General features: G+C 39.1%; 1 protein-coding gene across 1 annotated transcript in view; it reads right to left on the reverse strand.

Moving 5' to 3' along the window:
• Nucleotides 1-15,772: 15,772 nt before the first annotated feature.
• Nucleotides 15,773-22,551, reverse strand: part of Fam199x (family with sequence similarity 199, X-linked) — a 30,965-nt gene continuing 24,186 nt past the window's right edge. Inside the window, exon 6 of the mRNA XM_006993885.3 lies at nucleotides 15,773-22,551. This exon is cut by the window's right edge and continues 99 nt beyond it. Within this exon, the coding sequence (XP_006993947.1) occupies nucleotides 22,480-22,551 (72 nt within the window). The 3' untranslated portion in view covers nucleotides 15,773-22,479.

The following is a 22,551-nucleotide window of genomic DNA, read 5'->3' on the forward strand; positions in this document are numbered from 1 at the left end:
ATAATTTACATTGGATTGGATTTTTGTATATTGTACACAAATTATATATATTGAGATTGATATTGTTAGTAAATGCTATATGTATATTTCTAATCTTTTTCAAGATATTGTACTTATACAGTTTATTTAACAATGTAATACAATTTGCTAATCCTTGAATGTTATTATTATCAACTATTAGGATATAAAGAAATGAAAGTAGACATTACAATCGAACTTGTAGTCATAATAGGTATGTTTTCAAGGTTGAGCAGATATATTTTAGATAGGTCATCTTCAAACCCTTTAGAGATCTACAGAATATGGCATTTAAAATGTTTTAATAACTTAGAATTTTTATCTCTTTTTTATGACTATGAGACATGTTGGCTCCTGGCAGCACCAATCTACTTCAGAGAAGATATGGGCATTGAAGAAACTGCATATGGAGTTAACTTTCATTGTGGCAAAAGTTAGCCACTGGACAACAATTATCTTCGAATCGACTGCTGACAACAGGACAAAATGGACAAACAGGACAGGAAACAAAAGGACTACTGATTCTTGCCAAGACAAGCGAGTTTGTGGCTTTAGCAACAGGCATCCTCTGAGGCCAGGACAATATGACACCATCCCTGAAGTGGCCTTTGCAATCCGGAAAAGGTACAGTCCTCCTTTCTTTGAAGGTAGCTGAACAGGCAGTGGACTGATGGTCTGATGTGCAGTGGAACAGTATATGAAACAGTTGTTCTTGAAAGAGTAACTAAGCTGACAGAGTCTAAACTCTCAATGGTAGACTGGCATTTAAAATGTGGATCACAATCATCACCACACAATTTTCTTGTTTTCCTGTTTCCCTTGAAATTGTTGAGGAAATTGAGTCATTTATCCAGTTGAAGAACTGACTGTGGATCAAGTTATATCCTTTCCTTTCATCTCAGTTTATTTAAACTTGAACCAAATATGTCCTTAACCACATATAAACTAGACCATCAAAACTTATACTTTACAAGGCCAGAGAGATGGTTCAGTGGTTAAGAGCACTTGCTGCTCTTTTAGAAAACCTGAATTTGGATCCCAGCACCCATATCAATTCAAAAGTGCCTGTAACTCCAGCTCTAGGGGATCTGACAACCTCTTCTGGCCTATGCAGGCACCCATACACAAATGGCACACACACACACACACACACACACACACACACACACACACACACACACACTCAACCTAAAATATGAATCTTATTAAAAAAAGTTATACTTCTTCCAGCAATAGAAAAAGTACCCATTTTATATTAGTGCCAATACTGACAATTGATGGCTACTAGGAGAGGGATAGTCAGTTTTCTTTAGGGATAAGGACCCTGAGAGTTTACCCAGGCTCCAAAAGATGGTCCTACAGGTATGCACAAACAGGCATCATTAAGTAGATTCTATGTTGTTGGTTTTTTTTCATTTATTGTTTTTATTTTCAAGAGGAGTTGAAACAAAAATTTAAGAGTTTTTTTCTTTTCTCTTTTATGGGTTTTAAAAAAGTACACATGAAATTGAGAGGGGAAAAGTGGTGGAGCATATATAGGAGGAATTAGAGGGAAGGGAATGGAGGGGTGGATTTTATTAAAGCACATTATATGCATGTATGAAATTCGCAAACATGAGACTGCAACTGTTCCCTGAGACAGAGCCCACCAGCACCCGATTGGATTAAGAAGTGAGTCTTTACCCTCATACCCAGAACACCCCAGCCCCTAGGCTTTGGGCCCAGGGGAACAACCCTGAGCCCCCACACCACCCCCCATTGCAGTCTCAGTTACAGGCCAGTTGGCAGGCAGACCTCCTGCAGGCTGGTAAGACTACCACCATCCCCCATCAGACCCTGTAACCCACAAGCCCCACCTCCCCAAAATCCCACCACCACCACCACCACCACCACCACCACCACCACCACCACCACCCCCTGAGACTACAAGTGTTCCCTGAGACAGAGCCTGCCAGAGCCAGACTGGACTAAGAGCTGCTCCCTGAGACAAAGAATCCATCAGCATCAATTAGACCAAGAGCTCCCACTGGACCAAGAGTATCAGTCAGACCAAGAGAGGCTCCCTCAGGCACAGACACCGCTTGCACCAAGTGGAGAAAGACATGTGTAGACGCCAGTGCAAAACTACAGTCAACAACATAAAAACCAACATTATCAGACTCTTTTTATGGGGCTATAGTTACCTTGATACCCAAACCACACAAAGATGCAACAAAGAAAATTACAGTCCAATCTCCCTCATGAACATTGATGCAAAAATACCCAATAAAATACTGGCTAACCGAATCTAGGAACACATAAAAAAACAATATCCACCATGACCAACTAGGCTTCATCCCAGGAATGCAAGGATGATTCAATATACGAAAATCTGTCAATGTAATACACCATATAAACAAACTGAAAGAAAAAAAACACATGATCATCTCATTAGAAAAAGCCTTTGACAAAATCTAACACCCATTTCATGATAAAGGTTCTAGAGAGATCAGGAATACAAGGAACATACCTAAACATAATAAAGGCAATTTACAGCAAGCTGACAGTCAACATCAAATTAAATGGAGAGAAACTCAAAGGGATTCCACTAAAATCAGGAACAAGACAAGGCTGTCCACTCTCTCCATACTTATTCAACATAGTACTTGAAGTTCTAACTAGAGCAATAAGACAACAAAAGGAGATCAAGGGGATACAAATTGGAAAGGAAGAAGTCAAACTTTCACTATTTGCAGACGATATGATAGTATACATAAGTGACCCCAAAAATTCTACCAGAGAACTCCGACAGCTTATAAACTCCTTCAGTAAAGTGGCAGCATACAAGATTAACTCAAAAAAAAAAATCAGTAGCCCTCCTATATACAAATGATAAATGGGCTGAGAAAGAAATCAGAGAAACATCACCCTTTATAATAGCCACAAATAATATAAAATACCTTGGGCTAACTCTAACTAAGCAAATGGAAGACCTGTTTGATAAGAACTTTAAGTCTCTGAAGAAGGAAATCAAAGAAGATATCAGAAAATGGAAAGATCTCCCATGCTCATGGATAGGTAGAATTAACATAGTAAAAATGGCAATCTTACCAAAAGCAATCTACAGATTCAATGTAATCCCCATCAAAATACCAACACAATTCTTCACAGACTTGGAAAGAACAATACTTAACTTCATATTGAAAAGCAAAAAACCTAGGATAGCTACAAGAATCCTGTATAATAAAGCAACCTCTGGAGGCATCAGGATCCCTGACCTCAAGCTCTACTATAGAGCTATAGTAATAAAAACAGCTTGGTACTGGCATAAAAACCAACACGTGTACCAATGGAATCGAATTGAAGACCCTGACATTAATCCACATACCTATGAACATATGATTTTCGACAAAGAAGCCAAAACAGTACCATGGAAAAAAGAAAGCATCTTCAACAAATGATGCTGGCATAACTGGATGTCAACATGCAGAAGATTGCAAATAGTTCCATATCTGTCACCATGCACAAAACTCAAATCCAAGTGGATCAAAGACCTCAACATAAATCCAGTTACACTGAACCTGCTAGAAGAGAAAGTAGGAGGTAGTCTTGAACGCATTGGCACAGGAGACCACTTTCTAAATATAACACCAGTAGCACAGACAGTGAGACCAACAATTAATAAATGGGACTTCCTGAAACTGAGAAGCTTTTGTAGAGCAAAGGACACAGTCAATAAGACAAAACGACAACCTACCGAATGGGAAAAGATCTTCACCAACCCCACATCTGACAGAGGGCTGATCTTCAAAATATATAAAGAACTCAAAAAGCTAGACTTCAAAATACTGAACAATCCAATTAAAAAATGGGCTACAGAGCTTAACAGAGAATTCTCAATAGAAGAATCTCAAATGTCTGAAAGACATTTAAGAAATTGCTCAACATCCTTAGTTATCAGGGAAATGCAAATCAAAGCAACTCTGAGATACCATCTTACACCTGTCAAAATGGCTAAGATCAAAAACACTGAAGACAACTTATGTTGGAGAGGATGTGGAGCAAGGGGAACACTTCTACATTGTTGGTGGGAATGCAAACTTGTACAACCACTCTGGAAATCAGTATGGCAGTTTCTCAGAAAATTGGGAATCAATTTATCTCAAGACTCAATGATACCACTCTTGGGCATATACCCAAGGGATGCTCAAGCAAAACCACAAGGACACTTGTTCAACTCTGTTCATAGCAGCATTATTCATAATAGCAAGAACATGGAAACAACCTAGATGCCCCTCCACTGAAGAATGGATAAAAAATGTGGCATATATACACAATAGAATACTAGTCAGCAGTAAAAAAATCAATGACATCATGAAATTTGCAGGCAAATGGATGGAACTAGAAAATATAATCCTGAGTGAGGTAACCCAGACTCAGAAGGACAAACATAGTATGTACTCACTCATAGGATACTAGATGTGAGGAAAGGGATGGCCAGACTGTAACCCACAACTCCAGAGAGGCTAGCTAACAGGAAAAGACTCTAGGAGGGACACATGGATGGCCCATCAAAGGAAAAGTAGAGATCTATATGAGCGGACTAGGATTCCGGAGGCGGGGGAAATGGGGGCGGAGGGTGAAGAGTGGGGTATAAGAACATAGGGAAATGGGAGGGTCAAGCTGGAACAGGAACAGAGTGGGGAGGGAGGGAGGGAGATACCATGATAGATGAGGACATCATGGGAATAGGAAAAGGTAGGGTGCCAGGGAGGCTCTATGGAATCCACAAGGATGACCCCACCTTGGTCTGCTGGCAGTGGTCCAGAGGGTGCCTGGACTGGTCTACTCTGGTGACCGGGCTAGTGAATACCCTAACTGTCATCATAGAGCCTTCGTCCAGTGACTGATGGAGGTGGATGCAGGGATCCATGTCTAGGTGCCAGGCTGAGCTCCAGGAATCCAATAGATGAGAGAGAGGAGGGATTCTGCAGGCAGGGGACACCGAGATCATGATGGGAAGACGTGCAGAGATGACTGGCCACACTAGTGGAAGCCCATGAGCTGTAGACTAGAGGCCGTAGAGCCCCTATGGGACTGGAATAGGCCCTCTGGATACAGAAGACGGTTGTCTGGCTTTAACTGTTTGGGGGGTCACCCAGGCAGGGGGATCAGGATCCATCCCTGGTGCATGGGCAGGCTTTTGGGAATCTGGTGCCTGTAGTGTGATGCAGTAGGGAGGGGCTTGGACCTGCCTAGGCTCAGTGTGTCAGGCTCTGCTGACTCCCCATGGGAGACCTTGATTTGGGGGATGTGGGGATGTGTGGTGGCTTGGGTGGGAGGGCTGGATGGTGGAAAGAGGGAGGAGGTGGGATCTGTGGGTGGTATGTAGAGAGAGTAGAAAATTTCTTAATAAAGAAAAATGGAAAGAAAATAAAGAAAATTCTGAAACAAAAATTAAAATGGATATGTTAATGCATGCCTATAATATCAATACATAGGAGGTGGAGACAAATAGAAGTTCAAGATTATCCTCAGCTACCTAGAGAATTTGAGGCAAGCCTGGGATACATGAGATGCTGTGTCAAAACAGCAACAGAAACAAAAGAAAAAGACACAACATATACAAAGTAGAACAAGTGGAAAATTTAAACCTGAGGATAAGTTATGTCTAGTGGCACAGGCTGGTAACCCCCGACATTCAGGAAGCTAAAAGCAGAAGGATTGCAAATCCACAATCTGACTGGGCCACACACTGAGGATAGCACTAAATATTCTTAAGAAATATTAGCTGAGCCGGGCGGTGGTGGCGCACACCTTTAATCCCAGCACTCGGGAGGCAGAGGCAGGCAGATCTCTGTGAGTTCGAGGCCAGCCTGGTCTCCAAAGCGAGTTCCAGGAAAGGCGCAAAGCTACACAGAGAAACCCTGTCTCGAAAAACCAAAAAAAAAAAAAAAAAAAAAAAAAAAAAAAAAAAAAAAGAAATATTAGCTGGGTGGTGGTGGCACACGCCTTTAATCCCAGCACTTGGGAGGCAGAGGCAGGCAGATCTCTGTGAGTTAGAGGCCAGCCTGGGCCACAGAGTGAGATCCAGGACAGCCAGGCTACACAGAGAAACCGTGTCTTGAAAAACTGAAGGAAGGAAGAAATATATGCATTAACATGGGGAAAATACATGATTAATTTACATTTTTAGCTAAAAATATTTCTTTCAGAAATTAAGGAAATCAGTTTGTCTCTGCCTGGTTACACCTTTTTGTTATACATACTATAGCATTGATCTTAATTTCCCTAGCTTTTAAAGGGACTGACTGTATTTCCTGTGTGGGGAGAAATATCTTGAGGGTTGTCTCCTTTAGGTAATTCTCATAGTTACTGCTGAAAAGGCAATTGTCTGAATGCACAGGACATAAACTGAATTGATACTGATGGACAAACTTGATCAGGGATGAGTCACCAAGAAAACTGACTAATCACAAATTAATGCCAACATTAAGAGACCATTCTGGCCTTGCCAGGCACATAGCCAGCTCTAAATTTATAAACTAATATGTTCATTCTTGCCACAAGCAGTCATTATTAATTGCATGGTATTTTTTTTATTTTTATTTTTTCATTTTACATACCAACATCAGTTCCTCCTTCTTCTCCTCCTCCCACCCTTCCCCTCCTCCCCACCCCACCCCTCTCCTGCTCCTCAGAGGGAGTAAGGCCTCCCTTAGGTAGTCAACAAAGTCTAGCATACCAAGTTGAGGCAGGGCATAGTCCCTCCTCCCTGCATCAAGGCTGAGCAAGGTGTCCCACCATAGGGAATGGGCTCCAAAAAGCCAGTTCATGCACCTGGGATAAGTCCTGCTCTCATTGCCAGGGGCCCCACAAACAGATCAAGCCACATAACTGTCACTCACATGCAGAGGGCCTAGTTCAGTCCCATGTAGGCTCCCTAGCTGTCAGTTTAGAGACCATGAGCTCCCACCAACTCAGGTCAGCTGTCTCTGCGGGTTTCCTTGTCATGATCTTGACCCCCCTTGCTCATATGATCCCCCCTCCCTCTCTTCAACTAATCTCTAGGAGCTCAGCCTGGTGTTTAGCTGTGGATTGCTAATTGCATGATATTTTGTGTTGTTTATGATGCCTTTCTGCATGTTTTGGCACATTATTATAAAGTATTAAACAAACATAAAATAACAGAATACTTTTATAGCGGCAATTAATGAGGCAATTCCATGTAGTTTATCTGATAGTCAAAAGGGGTTTATTTTGAGTTAACTTAACAAGCAAAGGGAGTTGGTTACCTGTTCTCCAGGAGGGGTGGGCCCCGGTCCAACTCGGTTCTCTGGAGAACTCTGACTTGGTCCGCAGTACCAGCATCCAGCATCCAGGATCACAAGGTAGCCAAGAGATAGCCAGCCCAGAAGCATTTCAGGTCTTAAGGGGTCCCTGGGGGAAGGTACCTAGCAGTTATTTGTTGCCTACTAGGGGCGGTGCTTCAGGGGTGAAGTACAGACAACCATTCCTACATAATTTGCATAAATTTTGAAAAATGTTCTACTAAGAAAACTAGCTGAGAATATCAATAATTTCATATATATGTGTGTGTGTGTGTGTGTGTGTGTGTGTGTGTGTGTGTGTGTGTGTGTGTGTGTGTGTGTGTGTGTTTGAGACAGGATTTCTCCGTGTAGCTTTGCGCCTTTCCTGGAACTCACTCTGCAGCCCAGGCTGGCCTCAAACTCACAGAGATCCGCCTGCCTCTGCCACCTGAGTGCTGGGATTAAAGGCATGCGCTGGCTCAATAAAATATTTATTGCTTTATCTTGTGATGATTAGGACTCAAAACCTTATTAGGTATCATTATTATAATCTAAATACTTTAGAAAGAAACAGAGATCTAAAAAGTAAACATGTTAATGGCTTTAAAAAAATACTCCCCCCAAATATGAGAAATATAGTGACAGCACTCAGATTAACAAAGCCATCATTAATATCAAATCACTATCATTCTTCATACATGCAGGACACTATTGTGGATGTAAAAGAGAAAGTGCAGACTAGCAGGGAAGATAGTGAAAGAAACCTAACTGTAAGGTAGAACAACACATAAGGTAAATAAACACAAAGTGGCTATTTCAATAGAACTACATCCTAAGACAAGTTAGGGCTGCCTTCAAATGAACTAGACATAAACTCCAGAAGTACTTGTATGTGAGCTATGGCCAGACAAGAATAGTCTCTGCTGATCTTTAATAAAATGACCAAAATTACGGTGTGGAAAGGTTTTCCATTTAATGGAATGTGTTCTTGGTTCTCTTTTGTGAGACTCTGAAAACCAGTGCAAAAGTCAGACTTGTGTGCTTTTGTTTACCACTCATCCCCTGGAGCTTACCACAATGCCTAGCAATTAGTAGGCATTCCAGAAGTATTGCTCAATAAATGAATGAGGAAGCAGCATTTCCATTCGGAGAATGAGAAAAATCTGACAGAAAAGTTGTTTCATTTCTGTTCTGTAAATGATGTATCATTTACCTACTGTCAAATAACGAACTACCCCAAAATTCAGCACAACTTCTGTATTATATTATAGCAGAGTCCCTAAGTCAAGATGCTGTATATGCTGAGATGGGCACTCTGTATCAGCTCTTCTCACAAGGCTGCCATCATCACAAGGCTTCACTGGCAAGGATCTACTTTGTACCTTACTCACCTGACTGCTGCCATGGTTCTGTCCTCCACAAGATATTGCCACAGGCCTCCTTCAGCTCTCTGCCAGGTAATCTCCCCAGGGTACCGCATTGCATAGGAGCTTGCTTTATCAATAAGCAATGAAGAGGAAAGGCCAAAGTGCTAACAATAAGAGAATAAGGAATTCAACAGTCATGGCTTTCCTCCCATAATCTAATCACAGAAGTCATGGCCAAAAGTGATGAGTTTTGCTGTTTTGTTTGGGGAGATAGGGTCATATGTTCTCTCCTGTGTCTCCTATAACAATACTTACAAGGCCCAAGAAATGAAAACAGCTTAAGTGTCTCTCAGTGAAAGAATAAAGAAAATGTAGTGCACCTACATGATGGAGTACTATATAGCCATAAAGAATGATGTCCTGTCATTTGTAGCAGCATATAGAGAATGTCAAGAAACAGATCAGGCACAGAAAGACAGGCCCCACTCAATATGGGATCTAATGTTTTGCAGGATGATTGTTACTATAAGAAAGAGAGTTGGAGGCAGGGCATGGCAAAGGTTGACCAAATGACAAGTTATAGTTAGATTAGAATAAATTCTGGCCGGGCAGTAGTGGTGAACACCTTTAATTCCAGCAGGAAGCAGAGGCAGGCAGATCTCTGAGTTTGAGGCCAGCCTGATATAAAGAGTGAGTTCCAGGATACAGAGAGAAACCCTGTCTTGAAAAACATAACAAAACAAAAAAAACAAAAAGAGAATAAATTCTGACATTCTATCGCTCAGTAGGATGACTATAGATAATATAATATATATTTTAGAAAGGTAGGGGAAAGGGCTTTGAATGTATTCATCATAATGAAATATTTGATTCATACATATTTACCCTAATTATATATTTAATAATATATACATATATCAAACCATTACAATATACTCCATAAATACATACAATTTATGTGTCAGTTAAAAGTATGTTTTAATTAAGGATGGGGATGTAGCTCAGTTGATAGGGCACTTGCTTAGCATGCATGAGGTCCTGAGTTTAATGCCCAGCATACCATAAAAATAGCAGCATTTAGGAGGTAGGGAGGAGATCAATGTCAGCTGGGGCTATATGAGAGACCCTTTCTCAAAAATAAAACAAAATAAAATATGGTGTCCAAAGCCTGAAAATCTTGAATAACAAAGTAAACAACACAGTACTGAATCACAACTCAAAGAAACTAGCGGCTCAGGAGATGGCTAGTAGGTAGACTGTTTGCTGGGTGAGCGTTAAGACCTGAGTTCAGGTCCCCAGTGCCCATATAAAAGTTGGGTGTGGTATCATATGCATGCAATGCTATCACTGGGAAGGGCAGAAACAGGCAAATCCCTGGAACTTGCTGGCCAGTTGGTCTAGCTATAATACTGAGCTCAGGGTTCAGTGAAAGGCCTCTGCTTCTAAAAATAAGTGGATCCCAGCACTGAGGAGGTAGGGACAAGCAGATCTCTGTGAATTTGAGGCCAGCCTGGTCTACATAGGGAGTTTCAGGTCAGCTAGGGCTACAAGGTGAGGCACTAACTAAAAAAATAAATAAATAAACAAAACAAGGTGGAAACAGAGGAAGAAACCCAGCATCATCTTCTAGCCTCCACATGTGTATGCATTAGCATGTGTACCTCACACATATGAACACACACACACACACACACACACACACACACACACACACACACACACACACACACACACAGGGAATGGAAGGAACCAGTATTTTCTAAAAGATTTCTACATGATTCTGATGTTCAGGGGAAGAGGAAAATATTATTCCAGTGGTTCTCAAATTTAAACATGCATCAGAATCATCTAGAAGGCTTACTACCATTCAGATCACTGGGCTGGAGATGTAGCTCAACTGGTAGAACACCAACCTAGCATGGATCAGAATGAGGGTTTGAACCCCAGCACCAGATTAAAAGAGAACAGCTTGCTGAACCTCATTCCCAGAATTTATTCTTCAATAGGTTTGGGACAGAATCCAAGAACTTGGAGCCTCTTATAAGCGATTCTGATTTTGCTAGCCCGTATACTTGTGTGTATGCCTGTCTTAGTGTAGAGGTATGTACATATGCATTCACATGTGTGTGGAGGCCAGAATTTGATGCTGAGCATCCTCCTCAATCATTCTCCATCTTATTTTCTGAAGACAGGGTCTCTGACTCAATCTGAAACTCACTGATTCAGTTAGACTGTCTTAGCCAACAAATCCCCAGGATCCACCTCTCTCCCTCCCAGTTCTGGGATTACAGTTCTGTGCAGTTAGTTGAGCTGGGATTTTTTTTTAAATGTGATTTTAGGAGACTGAACTTAAATCCTCACAATTACATGACAAGCACTTTACTGGGACACCCCTTTACCCCAACAAGTTTGGTCCCTATAGTAGAATCTTTTGATCTAGGCAGATAAAAACTGACCACCATCCAAAAAAACCCTCAAATATGCAGAGGAGCCTAAGAATAAAGCTTTTTGGGCCAACCACTCCAAAGAAAGCAAATTTATAATAAAAACTTTGGGCTGAGGGTGTAAAATGGTACTTCTACTTTCGGATTCTGAATTGGCTGTATCTACATCACTGAACAGTTTGCAGCAGATAATCCCTTTCAGCTTAGGTGTAAATTCTCCCATTTTTACAATGAAGGGAGGAAGAAAAAAAGATGGTGCTGTATCCACAGCTGTTCACTGGACAAAGAGCACCAGCATCACACAGGAACTTCTGACCTGAGGGGAGGGGAACAACACCTAAGAAGGCTGCTTAGATGAAGTGACATAGCATGAACCACCCCTGCAAACATCTGTTTCTATGCAGGGGAAAGGCTACACTCAGCCTTAAAACAAGGCTCCACCACCGCTGGGTGGTGGTACACACGCTTTTAATCCCAGCACTCAGGAGGCAGAGCCAGGCGGATCTTTGTGAGTTCGAGGCCAACCTGGTCTACAGAGTGAGATCCAGGAAAGGCGCAAAGCTACACAGAGAAACCCTGTCTTGAAAAAACAAAACAAAAAACAAAAAACAAAAAAAAAGAAAGAAAAAAAGAAAAAGAAAAAAAAAGAAAGACAAGGCTCTCCTTGCAGTAAATGAAGATAAAGGCAAACACTCATGGCTGCACAAAATGCTGACAATAAAGGACGGTTGAGGGCTCGGACTCTGAGAAAACATTTATACCACTTGCTTAAAGCTCAGGAAATATTGTGAGAGGAGGAAGAATATGAGAGCTGCAGGATGAGGAAGGGGTCTGCTGCAAAATAGCATTCTCTAAGCAGGATATGCACATGAGAACCACAACCTCACAGCAGCTGTGCATCTGGCACAGGGTCCACCTAAGTCAGACCCTCCTAAGAGTCAGCTATGAAGGTAGAAAAAAAACATGGGGCCCTTCAACACACTGCTGATGTGTTAGCAAACAACAGATTCTGGAGGAGAGGAGAAGCATGGCATCAAATTGTGTACCAACCTGTGAGTCCACCAGGCTCTGATGGATGGTTCTAAACTCAGGCTCACATGGACAGTCCTGATTAAACTTTCCATGGGACACTAAAGGACAAAACAAATCAAGAGGGAAAAGAGATTTATAGAGGGGTGCTGGTATGACCCAGAAGAAAATGGGAGAATGTGGGAGTGGGAAGAAAGAGGGACCAAAAATACAGAGTGTGCATGTATGAAAGTGTAAAAGAACAAACTTTACTAAGAGAAATAAAAGCAAATTCTCAAGCCCAGCCCTAAACCTCCTGGCAACTCCAGGGCTGGCTACCATTATTGCTGGAATAAGCCTCCTAGGAATTATGATACACTACTTAAGGTTTCAAACCACCACAGTGGATGATCTACAAAATCCCTGCAAACTCTCAAGTTGTATCATTTAACTGGTAACTATACAGTCTGATAAGTTAAAATAAAAAAATCCAATAGTCTCAGAAATGTTCTTAAACACAAGGGGAAAGCTAGAAACCTCCATTTCCTTATATCTTCCACATGACCCTAATGAAATCATCTTTACTATTTGGGTTAACTTTGACTAAGGAAATTCTTTGTGTGTGTGTGTGATGTGCATACACGTCTGTGTGGGTACACACATGTAGAGGGGCTAAGTGTACTTGTGAGTGCATGTATGGAGGTCTAATTTCCATCAGGTGTCTTTCTTGATTGCTCTCTACTCCATTTACTGAGTCAAGGTTTCTTGCTGAATTCTCTGATTCTAGCTAGTTTAGCGAGCCAACTTACTCTAAGGATCCCATCTCTGCTTCCCAAGTGCCAGGATTATAGGCAGCTACTATGCCTATAACCTGGCTTGTGTGGCTTTCATCTGGGATCTGGAGATCTGCTATGGTCCTTATGCATGTCAAGCACTGTATCCACTGATCCATCACCTCAGCCTATGAGAAGAAAATTCTTGGATATAGAGGCACATCGAACAGCAAAGGCATAATTCAAGTTACTGTGAACTATTCCCTTCCTTCTGCCTGGGAACTCAAATCATTCTATGACTTTTAACAACATACTGAGAGAACAACTGGGAATGTGTTTATATATAAAAAGCAATAGCTATCATACTTCAATACACATGGGGGTCAATGCAGCTCAGTTGGTAGAATGCTTGCCTAGCATGCACGAAGTTCTGGGTTCCAGTCCTATCACTGCATAAAAACAGGTGCGTTGGTGCATGACTGTAATCCCAGTGCTCAGGAGGTGAGGTGGAGGCGGAAGATCAGAAGCTCAAGGTAGGATGCATTCCATAAACCTTGTCTTGAAAAGTGAGAGAAAAAGGTGAGAGGGTAGAGGCCAAGATACCACCAGAACTCCTCCAGCAATGGAAAAAGTACTCGTTTTATATTAGTGTCCACAACACGCAGAATTGTTGTTGATATTAGTAACAATAATGGTTACGTTTTTTATTTGCAAATAAATAGAACACTTGCCATTAGGAAGTATTTTTATAGATATGATTATATACATGTGAATATAACACATATAACAGAAGTGCGTTTATCTTTTAAAAAAATCACAGACAGATGAAATTCTGTCACCTTGGTTTAGCTTTTGTAGCATTAGAGGAGCTACTCTCAACCTGTGGGTCTCGACCCCTCGAGTGACCCTTTCACAGTCATTACCTGAGATCATCGGAAAAACAGATATTTACATCACAATTCATAACAAAAAATTACAGGTATGAAGTAGCAACAAAAATAATTTTATCACCAGGGGTCACTACAACATGAGGAACTGTACTAAAGGGTCACAGTATTAGGAAGGTTGAGAACCCCTGCTTTAGAGGGTAGAATGAGTGGATCAATGGGGCAAGGTTAGAAAGAAAGATTGGCTGGGATGACAAGGCTGAAGTAGGTATGCGTATGTGGGGATTCACTGTTCTAGCTACCTGAAGCTTTTTGAGTTGAAATTACATAAACCCAGTCATCTGCTCATTTTAAAAGAATATATAGTGATTATAGCATCCTAATGAATGTCATGCTAAAAAAAAATCACCCCTCTTTATAAAGTGACATTGGACCTAAATCTAGTAACTGCCAGCCTATCACAAAACCCCCAGATAATGCAATATAACATTCCACTTACCATGAGATGCAAACTAATAGCAAGAGGGTAGAATATTGTCAGGTTCAAGAAGCAGAGACTCTATTAGAATCTACCACAAGAATTAATAAAGAAACACTTCTTTATATTTGTAAGAATAGTGGTATTAAATTAAAATGTAATTACGTCATTTCTCCCTCCTATCTCCCCCTCCCATGTCTGACCTCACCCTCCGTCCCAAACTCATGGCTTCTTCTTCTCTAACCATTGTTGATACATATACTTATACACAAATCAACATGTAATGCATCCTTCTGAATCTGTTCAGTGTTGCCTCCATATGTATATATGTCCAGGGCTGAGCATTCAGTATTAGATTATCTTCAAAATGTCTGTACTTGATTCTGTGTCCTAATACTGTCATTAACAGATTTATGTCGAAGGAAGAACTCACAGAGAAGGCTGCATGACAGTCTCTTTGTAATAATAAAACTAAGAAATTGTGGGGTCAAGGGTACAGCTCAAGAGTAAGAGCAATGGTTTAACATGTTCAAGGGCCCAGGTTCAACCCCACCAAAACCAACTAACCAAAGAAACTGTGCCTAATTTATCACATTATGCAAACATTAACTCTTTCTCATAGTCAAATGAAATAGTATCAGAGAAACTCTTCCACTAAACTTCTCACCAGCTTCCCAACTCTGGCAATGGTTTTAATAAAAGAGAAAACAAGGGCTGGAGAGATGGCTCAGAGGTTAAGAGCACAGGCTGCTCTTCCAGAGGTCCTGAGTTCAATTCCCAGCAACCACATGGTGACTGACAGCCATCTGTAATGAGATCTGGTGCCCTCTTCTGTCGTGCGGGCATACATGCAGAACACTGTATACGTAATAAATAAATATTTAAAAAAAAAGGTGAAGTGCAAATGTGAATTTAACAAGAAGTTGTAGATTTAAAAAAAAGAGAGAAAACAAATGCATTTTACTTGCTCTCTCACACCAATCATTACCACCTTCGTGGGCAGCAGTTGTTAGCCATTGATTATTGCTAACTGGTGGAATGATAATGACTGCTAGAGAAACCATCACATCTCTATAAGCAGCATGCTCCACAAGAATTCTCTGTGATTGTGGAATACTAAAAAAAAAATTGTTATTTTGCTTTTACGAGACAGGGTCTCTATAGCCCTGGCTGTGCTACAATTCACTCTGTAGCCCAGGCTGGCCTGAAACTCATAGAGATCCAGCAGCCTCTGCTACCCAAATGCTGTGATTAAAGGTGTGTGCACCACCATGCTCAACATTGTGAAATTTTTTTTAGATTTTTTTTTCTGTGTTTTCCAAAACAAAAATGAGCCGAAAGCCACATGTGGCTATTGGACACTTGAAGTATTGCTGTATGACTAAGGAACACATTTTGAACTTTACTTCATTTCAGTTCATTTACGTAGTCACATATGTCTAATGCCTGCCATAAGGACAGTACAGCTATGGAGTACCTTAAAAAAAGAAACACACACACATACAGGGTTTACTTATTATCTAACATTTATTAAAAATGGAAGATTACAGACAGCATGGGTAAGACTGCCTTTTTCATTAAACAAGCTTAATTAATCTACCTTTGACTAATAAATGAACATAGTTACTAACACAAAACATTTTGAGAATAAGTCTATGCCAATCTGTGAAACTTAAAAAAAAAAAAAAAAGCTAAGATTTTTCCAAAGCAGAAAACAATCACAGACGTCCCTCTAGTGGCAAGAAATAACATTGTTGATCAAAAAACAAAAAACAAAAACAAACCAAAACCTTACAAAACAAAAACAAAAAATCAGAATGGCACCTGAATCTACACATACAACTGATCATAGACATTTCTGTTCTGGAAACTTAACTTTAAAAGATTATACAGCAATATATAAAGAAAATAGATCGTTTTTTGTCAACAACAACAAAATAACCAACCTAATTCTCACTCACTGTGTGAATGATAATTTCTCTAGAAATCTGACCTCTTCAGAAAAAAAATGTTTTGCTCATGACTTTTAGGAGACTGAGACTCTCACAAAAAAAGTTTATAGAGTCCAATCAAACTGTGAACCAATGATGAGGACAATTCTCTGTTAGTGGGAAATGCTCAGGGATGGAACTTGGAGAGGAGCTGATTCAGAGTATAAAGTAGTAAGCAGCAGTGGGTTTTTTAAAAGAGATAATTAAGATGGAATAATTACCACAATTCTTAATGACCAAAATGACTCCTTTTGTTCTGATATTGGGTTCAAAAGACAGTTCTGCCACATAGCAAGCTTCAGTTACAACCATAATACTTGCTTAGACATAAGGGCTAAAATATTTCATGTGCAAGAAACTCCAAATAGAAACCAAATGTGTTATAACTATCATTATCCCCTCACAGAGCTTTGAGAACAACAAGCAGGTTTTATATACACTGTAGTAAGTACAGAATGTACAGCAGACTGTTGCATATACAAAAGGGCATTAATATAGAATATATTTTTCAGGAATACAGGGAAAAGTCCTGGTTAACAATCTGATACTTTACAATATTTAAGACTACTTGCAGATTCTCCAAACCAGTCACCTTCCTACTTACTTTGGTTATGATACTGATGCTCCATAACTCATTTTTGAAAAGTGGTGAGAGTTCCACAATTTGCAACTCTTAACCATCTGTGAAATGTTTCACATATACTTGTGTTCATTGTTAATTTCTTTTGGTAACAGATTAAATTGCCAACACAAAGATTCATGGATAATATGTTTTATCTAAATTAGAGTACTCAATCAGGAAATTAAATTCTCTCAGCTCCATTCTATAAAATCCCCGAAATCTCAATGTAAAGTCAAGAGGTCAGCTTCAGTTTAAGATCAAGCAACTTCACAGAACAGCCATGGCTCTTCTGGACAATTCAGCATCTTAACTGTGTACTTGTCATCTGTACACATTAATTCTACAATTACCTTGACATAGTCAAAACAGATATGCATTAGTTAAGCAATTCTTCCCCTTCCCACCCCATCCATCAGCACAAAAAAGAACACAGATTTCCACAGGTTCCATTCACCACAGAGATGTAACAGAAGAAACCTGACAATAAAGAAAAACTACTACATACTGAAATCAGCAAAGACCACACTGGGTTTTCCGAGTTTGGCATGAATGTCAAATTAAAATGCAATTTGCCATTTTCTGGTCTAGGTTGAAGCATCAGTAACCTCAATTCAAAAAATAATTGGGCAGGGAGCTGCAAAGAAATTTAGCACTTAAGAAATGGAAATTTAATTGTAGTGAGCCAACTTGGATCTTGAGCTATGGCATGCAACTGCCTTACTCTTAACACCCAGTTAGAGGAATTGTCAGAGTTTCTTCTAAGTCTCATAGAGAACGTAAATTATTTTTCAGAGACCAAATTTAAATATTCCAAGGATTGTGTTCCAAATACTATACTGACAGAAATGCCTAGCTCAAAATGCCCGAGAGGCTTCTTACATATTTAATAATGTTCAATTTTAAGATAAAATTTATCTCACTTCATTCAAGTTTAAACCTACTGCAACGTACACTCAAATATTTATTTCCTAATGGTCCCTTTCGAGATGGAATTTATCTCTAACTTAAATATGTTGAATGTCAGTGCATTCAACATTCACACTACCATTGAACACAAAAGAATACTATCAGCTAAGTCAAACTGACTTCACCCTCCATCAATTCTCGAGAATTGAAGAGAGAGTGCTAAGAGGTACTGTGTTAAAGGAGAGAGGACAGGGTGCCCCGACGATCACACAGATGAATCCTAGGAATCCCTAAAGTTAACAGAAGAAAATACCTTGCTAGACAATCTTGCTTCTCAAAGAGTTTTTGTCTAGACCCTAAAAATTCTCTTTCATGGTATATGTTACCTAGTTTAAAAAGGTATATTCCCCAGACACGTCTGGGTTCCAAACACCAGGGAAGCTAAGGGGAAACAATCACAAGTTCCAGACCAGCCGGGACAACATAGCAAGTTCAAGGCTAGACTGAAGTACATAGGGAGACCCTGTCTCAGAAAGAAAAGAAGTAAAAAGTATCCTGGCCTCAGACTTTTTTTCCCCCAGTGGAAAAAATAGATTAACCAAAACTATACGTAAATGCAAGGCTCTTCAATAATCTGGTGGATCAAACTCGTTTTAAGCAAATGAGTCTAAGATCTGAAGGTTTTTATTTCATTTTATACTCTACTACTACTGATTGGTAAGTTTTGCTTACTAATATCCAAACCCCATGAGCATTATATGAACCAAATTATAACATTCTGATTATTTGAGTCTGGAAAAGCCTGATATTGATGAAAATGACAAAATTCACCACCTTTAAGGCACATGAGGCTACAGAGAAGCCATGAAAAAAAGTCTGCTAAGAGAATCCAAAACAAGACGTCTATAGAGTTTATGTAATAATATTTTTGGCTTAAATATGAAGATATACAATAAATTTTACAATTTTTAAAGCTCATCAGAATCTGGATACCTTTATACAATAATTTCTTATAATTTTTCCTTTTGAGGGAATTTACCACCTTTAAAAGCTAAACAAAAAATGAAATGTCTATGCACACTATAGGTCATTATTTTATAAGTCAGCTTCTGGGATTTAATTCAGCAATATCTAACTTACCCAAAAAACAGAGGAACTCAACAAAACTGCCACTATCTACTACAGAATGAAGAAAAAGTATCAATTTACTCTAAGTTCTTGGTAAGATAGAATGAACTAGCCCTTTACAACCTACTACATTCTAGAACACCACCTTCCTTTAATCATTTGCAAAACTGTATAAAAATACATGCCATTTTGCTTAACTCATTGCTCACACTTTTAAAAGCTGTATTAAGGACTGACATACTCTTCCAAGATCCCTAATAAAAAGTCTCTGGATAAATCTGCAAAGAGGAGACTAATTCACTCCACCATGAGTTTTGTACAGAAGACAAATTCTGTACAGTGGAGCAAATTCTGGACTTCTCATTCATTCACTTATTTATCCATACATATCTACAATCTACTTCGATCATATTCACCCACCATCTTTTGGCCCCCTTTCCTTTTTCACTAGAGCCTTTCCTCTTCCCAAATAGTGCCCCTTCTAATTTCATGAGTTGCATTTTACTAAATCTAGATTCCACATGTACAAGAAAACCACAATGTTTGCTTTAACATGATGACCTCTATCTATCCATTTTCCTGCAAATGGCATAATTCCAGTCTTCTTTATGGCTGAATACAAACAACTATGCTCTGTGTATATGTCACATTTTCTTTATTCATCTGCTGATAGGCATCCATTTATTGACTATTGGGAACAGTACTGTGATAAACATGGAAGTACAAGTATTCCTGTCATATGCTGAGTTCATTTATTTGAGTATATACTCAGGGATGATATAGTTCCATTTTTAGTTTTTTAAAAAAGAACTTTCATATTGATTTCCACTGGTACAACCAGTTTCTATTATCACCAGCAGTATAAACAGATTCCTTCCTACCCTCTACTCTCACTAGTATTTACTCTTGGTTTCCTTGATTATAGCCATTATGACTGAAGGAAGATAGAATCTCAACAGTTTTGATTTGCATTTCCCTGATTTTCCTTTTAATTGATTAAGTAGGCTTTCCATTGAAAAGGAAAAAAAAGATACTGACTTGAATTTGTTTTAAAATATACCTCAAAGAGATACCAAATTTAATAAATTACCACCTATTTCAAGAATTCTCTCTGAATTATCTACATGAAATATCCTAACAGATAACAGACCACAGCACAATAACAAAGACAGAAGAAACTTTGTCTTTTTGTGATAAGTTTCTATTTTGGAGGGAAAGAGAAAGGCTTTAATCTCTATCTCTTAGATCACAAACAAGTCCAGTAGTTCCACTTTTTCCTTTTAAATGAAAGTAGTGTTTTCAATCTCCTCCAAATAGACTTTATATTCTGGTTCTACCATTTAGAGTGAATCTGGACTTACACAAAATTTCATGACACATTTCTATAAATACACAAACCTTTACAGACATAAAAATTCTGCCAATGGCACTTTGGTAAACTTATTCAATAGTGACTTAAGTTAAATCTAAGTTAAGAAGACTACATGATTTTGGGGAGCATAGAGGAATTGGTCTTAAATTATATCCGGAACCAGTTTTGGATTTTCTTCTACTAAGCATCATCAACAAATAAATAGTTTGCAACTGTGTGATGAAAAAAAAAATGTTGCTCTGTATCTTAATGATGCCCATCTTCGTTGGACAACAGAAAGAGCTTCTTCCTCTGTGGGATTTTGCTAATGCTAAGGGGAGGCGGAGAGTTTAGATATATTTGCTTCTCTTCTTTGTTCTATTTCTGTGCTTGGACGGAAAAACAGAGTACACCTTTCATCAAGTATTCTAGGGCCCGACCCTAAGATCTCTTTGGTCCCTCTAAACTAGACTGGAGTACCAAAGGAGGTAGGAGGAAAGTCAGAAATACGACTTGAGCCAAAAGCACACATATTCATGCTTTTACTTTAGTAGCATTTTAAATTCTGATCTTAGTGGGCACTCAAAAGTTACAGCCAGACCACAGACCTCAGCAATGCTGCAAGGTACTAATTTTTACCCTCGGTTTCAATTCTCTAACCCTCTAAAGAAGCAAAATGAAATAAGAATTGTAAATGTATACAAAACTTTAGTAGCACTATGTAGCCCAGGCTGGCTTGGAACTTGCAATCCCCACCTCAGCTTCCTGAATGCTAGGATTAAAGGCATGTGCTAACATACCAGGATTAAATATTAACTTTTAATTTAGTAAAATTTAAGCCTTTATATCAACTAAAAATGAACAGATTTAAGTTGTCAATCTTTTTGAAGTACTAAAGTTAAATACAATTGAAACCCTATTAACCTCCGAACTCTATATAGTCTTTTCAAAATATTCATTACACAATCAGTTTGCCTTCTAAATGCTATAATAGAAATGAAAATCAGAAAGCAAATTGATTGTCAGTAGTCTCGGTTTCTATCTTCTCTAGCCTGTGTAAATGCTCAAAGACTTAGAGAAGAAGAAAAGGAGTCAAGACTATTTCTAAGTTCATGATAATGAATTCTTTGAAAACATTAAAGAAACTCCATGATTTCACATTTAGACTTAGAATCCTATTAGGAATCCACAAAGGTATTTTCTATACTCCACTGCTTTATAGACTCACAGCAGTTTCTGAAGTTTGGTAGAACTCTAAGTGGTCTATCAGTCAATTTTTAACATTAACCTGTTCACATGCCTGTAAGCTGTTAAACCAAATATAAAAAATTGGAGATGTGCTGCATAAAACAATTCTGATAGAGAAAAACAGATAAATTATCTAGTTTAGAGATTATCTGACAGCCTAAAATGTAAGATGGGAAAGTTTGATTGGTATCATTGCTTAATCGGAGTCTTCATTTGAAAATTAATTAATCAACACAGCATTAAGTCTAAAATTCCGCTAGTGTAGCATTATTTTCTCAGTAGTTATTACTTGGAGAAATAATTCTCACTTGACATAAAGTATAGAAAAACAAAAAACACATCTGATTGGAAAAGATTAGGGCCTTATACCTTTGCATTAATACTTAATGGAAATAGAACTAAACCTAATGAAGGCACTATTGTAAACAGCAATGCATACCTTATGCGCACCCTCACCTCAAAATAGATTTGCTCCTAGGAACTGACAATTATACTATGGCCCTCTTGGAAAAAAGTAAATTAAGAAATCTTATCATTAAGAAGGGAACTGAATTGCGGACCCTACACATATAGTGACAAAATAAACAACTTGTACTTTAAAATCCCCCAAACTGTAAATGTACTAGTCTTTGAAAAGCCCACTTAATCACCATAAAGTTAAAGTAGTTAAGACATTTACCAGTGGTTCTTAAATCAGAATGTGCATGAGAATAACTTGGCATTGGTTAAAACACAGTGCTGCCCCAAATCCACACTGTCTGTGGGTCTGGGATGGGGTTCAAATGCAATTCTAACATCTTTTCGGGTGATGCTGAAGCTGCAGGTACTGGGACTACCCTCTGAGAACCACTGGCCTAAATTATGAATGATATATCATCAGCATAACCGTAACCAAGCTTTTGGTCAAGATACATGTAAACCAAGGAGGACAGAAGAATGCTTAGGAAGAATGCTGATAAATGCACCCTATTACATCAAAACATCAACATCTGCTTCGTGGTCTTCTTCAGTCACTTTCAAGGACAGTACCTCTTCATTAAG

The sequence above is a fragment of the Peromyscus maniculatus genome, chromosome X (assembly GCF_049852395.1).
Source record: "Peromyscus maniculatus bairdii isolate BWxNUB_F1_BW_parent chromosome X, HU_Pman_BW_mat_3.1, whole genome shotgun sequence".
NCBI lineage: Eukaryota > Metazoa > Chordata > Mammalia > Rodentia > Cricetidae > Peromyscus > Peromyscus maniculatus.